Genomic DNA, 4,654 nt, shown 5'->3' with positions numbered 1-4,654 from the left:
AGCATGTAGTCCACCTTCTAAGGGCTACAGCCTGAGTGTAGCAGCCAGCTCCTTTTTCGGGAGTGGGTGCTGTGTGCCCCTCAGCAGCAGCCTTCGTCTCCGTGGTCACCATGGCATCTTGCAGGCCAACCATAGCAGGCTGCTCTGTTGTGGCCGATAAGAAATGCCTCATGTTTCTCAGAGTCTCACAACCATGCTTAATAAACATTTTGTAGCAAAATTAAGTAAACGTATGTGCTCATTTATCCATGTAGATATACGAGCACTGACAACAGATTAAGTTGTGATCCACAAGCAGCAGAATCAGAACAAATGCAATGCTTTAATTAGACTTGCTCCGCATAATGTGCATACATGCCTTTGCAAAATCAAAACAAATGAAGCAGACTCAAGATGCTACTCAAAACACAGTGCATATATTTTATTATCCATTTGCAGTGAGATATAATATCTACCACATTCTTAAAATGAAGGCAGAAAGGCTTTGATACTAGAGAAGCACGGAGAAGAAATGTTTAATTCCCACAGCGACTTCATTTTTTTCTCCCCTGTCATCTGTCCTGTGGTTTTCCTTTCTGGAATTTCCCGGATTTACTTCCAGCGACCGCCAACCTTTCCTTTGCCGTGGCCTTTTTTGCTGGAGGACAACAGGAGAACAGAGGAAATTAAAAAAGAAGAAAAAACAAGAGTAAAATCTGACTATTTGAATAAAAGTGACTACTCACAATTTTTGGGCATGTTGGATTCTGTTCAGTAGCACAATGATCTGCAGGATCACAGAAACACAATTAACATATTCTGTTGAATAGAGTTTAGAGTAAAACGCTGAAACGTGTATACAAATTTTTACACACGTTGAGCTTTTTTTTTAAATTCTTTTTTAAATTTTTACTTTCTAGTTGTATTTATTTATCAAAAACACATCTTTGAATTGACTGCTACTGTTGAGATAGTCTACTTCAAGATGTAAAGCAGGTTATCTGCCACGGTTGATGTTCAATCCCTTGCTACTCCAGTCTGCATGTCAAGGTATCCTTGGGTGAGATACTGAACCCTGAGTTGCTCTTGATGGGTTTGTTGGAGTGTGAATGTGAGCTACAGGGAGTGCAGAATTATTAGGCAAATGAGTATTTTGTCCACATCATCCTCTTCATGCATGTTGTCTTACTCCAAGCTGTATAGGCTCGAAAGCCTACTACCAATTAAGCATATTAGGTGATGTGCATCTCTGTAATGAGAAGGGGTGTGGTCTAATGACATCAACACCCTATATCAGGTGTGCATAATTATTAGGCAACGTCCTTTCCTTTGGCAAAATGGGTCAAAAGAAGGACTTGACAGGCTCAGAAAAGTCAAAAATAGTGAGATATCTTGCAGAGGGATGCAGCAGTCTCAAAATTGCAAAGCTTCTGAAGCGTGATCATCGAACAATCAAGTGTTTCATTCAAAATAGTCAACAGGGTCGCAAGAAGCGTGTGGAAAAACCAAGGCGCAAAATAACTGCCCATGAACTGAGAAAAGTCAAGCGTGCAGCTGCCAAGATGCCACTTGCCACCAGTTTGGCCATATTTCAGAGCTGCAACATCACTGGAGTGCCCAAAAGCACAAGGTGTGCAATACTCAGAGACATGGCCAAGGTAAGAAAGGCTGAAAGACGACCACCACTGAACAAGACACACAAGCTGAAACGTCAAGACTGGGCCAAGAAATATCTCAAGACTGGTTTTTCTAAGGTTTTATGGACTGATGAAATGAGAGTGAGTCTTGGGCCAGATGGATGGGCCCGTGGCTGGATTGGTAAAGGGCAGAGAGCTCCAGTCCCACTCAGACGCCAGCAAGGTGGAGGTGGAGTACTGGTTTGGGCTGGTATCACCAAAGATGAGCTTGTGGGGCCTTTTCGGGTTGAGGATGGAGTCAAGCTCAACTCCCAGTCCTACTGCCAGTTTCTGGAAGACACCTTCTTCAAGCAGTGGTACAGGAAGAAGTCTGCATCCTTCAAGAAAAACATGATTTCCATGCAGGACAATGCTCCATCACACGCATCCAAGTACTCCACAGCGTGGCTGCAAGAAAGGGTATAAAAGAAGAAAAACTAATGACATGGCCTCCTTGTTCACCTGATCTGAACCCCATTGAGAACCTGTGGTCCATCATCAAATGTGAGATTTACAAGGAGGGAAAACAGTACACCTCTCTGAACAGTGTCTGGGAGGCTGTGGTTGCTGCTGCACGCAATGTTGATGGTGAACAGATCAAAACACTGACAGAATCCATGGATGGCAGGCTTTTGAGTGTCCTTGCAAAGAAAGGTGGCTATATTGGTCGCTGATTTGTTTTTGTTTTGTTTTTGAATGTCAGAAATGTATATTTGTGAATGTGGAGATGTTATATTGGTTTCACTGGTAAAAATAAATAATTGAAATGGGTATATATTTGTTTTTTGTTAAGTTGCCTAATAATTATGCACAGTAATAGTCACCTGCACACACAGATATCCCCCTAAAATAGCTCAAACTAAAAACAAACTAAAAACTACTTCCAAAAACATTCAGCTTTGATATTAATGAGTTTTTTGGGTTCATTGAGAACATGGTTGTTGTTCAATAATAACATTATTCCTCAAAAATACAACTTGCCTAATAATTCTGCACTCCCTGTAGAGAGCACTTAGCAGTGGAAACAAAGGGCTCATAATGTTTGGATGAGAGATGTTGTATACAGCACTTTATTTGTGGTCTTCTTTTGCGGCTGAACTTTGGTCGGAGCTTGATGAAACTTGCAGTTTTGAAATCTGTGAGATGTTGGCTTTTAGAAAATTAGTTGTTTGGCTGGTTAGACGTGGTCAGAGTGAACACGGGGTTCACTTGTTTGTGTGTTATGTCAATTTCGTGAAATTATTTAACTGCTCTTTTAATGGTTTGTTGTTTTCACTGTATTTGGTGGTCATAGAAATGGTTTATATCAGAATCAGAATACTTTATTGATCCCTAGTGGAAATTATTTATATGATCTTTTAGCTAAGATTCTGAGGTTTCGGTGGATATCCCACTTGCCTGTGTTTACATAACCGACCTCATGTCACAGCCGATGAAACAGAAAGCCTTCCATTTTCGAATGTTCACTAACATACGCACAGTGGAAAGAACAAAACTGGCAGGGTAAAGTGACATTTAAAGTGATGAGGTCCGTTTGCAGTATTACCTCATATTTCTGGTGTTTCATGCACTCCATGAAATCAAACTTCTCAGATTCCAGCTGGTAGATCCAGTTCCACATTTCTTGGGCCCGTTGCCTAGAACGCAGAGTTCGTAAAGTTAGAAATGATCTTCCTTTACTTAAAGTCAGCGGTCTCCAACATTGTTTGCGACCGGTTTAATGTCAGACAATATTTTCGGCCTTTAAGGTGTGGCGGATAAATACAACAAATAATATAATAATAAACGCGAATTCACTGTGTGATTGTGTAACTTTATTAGCAGCGTCCTCCTGAAGTGCGCCAACAACACTGAGAGTAACATCCTCCTCTCTGCCCCTTAATGCTCGCTGGCCGCCATGGTAACGTGTAAATATTTATTTCAAAATAAGACACACAACTATAACACATGGAAGCTGAGTTAATAACCCTGAGAACCATCAATTTCATGACTCACGAACTGGCCCGGGGGTTGGGGACCGCTGCTTTAAGTCATTTAAGTGAAAAATAGATAGAATTACTTTTTGTAGCAGGCTACACATTTGTAGTCAGTGACTGTGGATTTGTCTAATTAATCTAGCTAATTTGGTACTACAAACCACTCATTCATTGGATCTTTGAGCTTTATAAATACATTAAATCATTGTGCTGAAATCGTGACATTATTGCTGCATCATCACTATCTTGAGTGTCTGGAAAATGCTTTAAGAAAAGGTGGGCTGCTTTATAGAGAAGTTATAGTAGTTATGTTATTATAATCACTACTTAGCTGTCTACAGTCCCAACTGGAGGAGACTCACTTCAGCCCGTCCTCTCTCAGAGTGTCGGTGGCTAGTGGCTGCCGTCTATCAGCCAGAGTTCTCTTCTTGATCTCTCTGCCTGTCAGACGCTTCCCTTTCCTCGACTCTGCCTGGGACAGAACACATATGTTTCACAGTTATTCTATATGTAAACACTTACTCCATATCTCATCATCACCATCACACCCCAGACTGACAACAGCCATTTGTCTACCTTGGCCAGGAAGCCTCCAAAGTTCGCCCCCATCCCAGACAGCACTTTCTTCTTTTTTGCATCATCATCAGCTTTTCTCTTGGCCTCCTCTTCTTCTTTTCTGTGACGCTCTTCCTGTCAGATGAACGAAAACTGAGCCAGAAACACATTTGGAAACAGTTTGGCTGACATGAGAGACACTCTGTGGTAAAATGTCCAGAGAACTGAACTGACATTTGGTATTCTTAATTCAAAACATACGGTACTGTGCCAAAGTCTAGAGCAGTCCTCGAGGGCCGCTGTCCTGAATCTTTTCCATGTGTCCCTGCTGCAACACACCTGAATACAATTAGTAGTTTATTAGACTCTGTTAGGGCTGAACGATTATGGAAAATAATCTAATTGCGATTTTTTGCCCCAATATTGCGATTGCGATGCGATATGCGATTATTTTTTAAGGTCTTTGTC

At 41.3% G+C, this 4,654-nt stretch overlaps 1 protein-coding gene across 1 annotated transcript in view; it reads right to left on the bottom strand.

Moving 5' to 3' along the window:
- Window positions 1–388: 388 nt before the first annotated feature.
- tnnt1 (troponin T type 1 (skeletal, slow)) overlaps window positions 389–4,654 on the bottom strand; it is a 22,711-nt gene continuing 18,445 nt past the window's right edge. Inside the window, exons 10-14 of the mRNA XM_005750001.2 lie at window positions 4,208–4,321; window positions 3,994–4,103; window positions 3,202–3,292; window positions 726–766; window positions 389–637 (exon numbers count right to left, since the gene is read on the bottom strand). Coding sequence (XP_005750058.2) covers window positions 592–637; window positions 726–766; window positions 3,202–3,292; window positions 3,994–4,103; window positions 4,208–4,321 — 402 coding nt within the window. The 3' untranslated portion in view covers window positions 389–591. The remainder of the gene's footprint in view (window positions 638–725; window positions 767–3,201; window positions 3,293–3,993; window positions 4,104–4,207; window positions 4,322–4,654) is intronic.

This window comes from Pundamilia nyererei, unplaced genomic scaffold (genome assembly GCF_000239375.1).
Source record: "Pundamilia nyererei isolate P.nyererei 1_Seehausen unplaced genomic scaffold, PunNye1.0 scaffold00259, whole genome shotgun sequence".
In the NCBI taxonomy this organism is placed as follows: domain Eukaryota; kingdom Metazoa; phylum Chordata; class Actinopteri; order Cichliformes; family Cichlidae; genus Pundamilia; species Pundamilia nyererei.
This window is presented reverse-complemented; position numbering and strand designations above follow the sequence as displayed.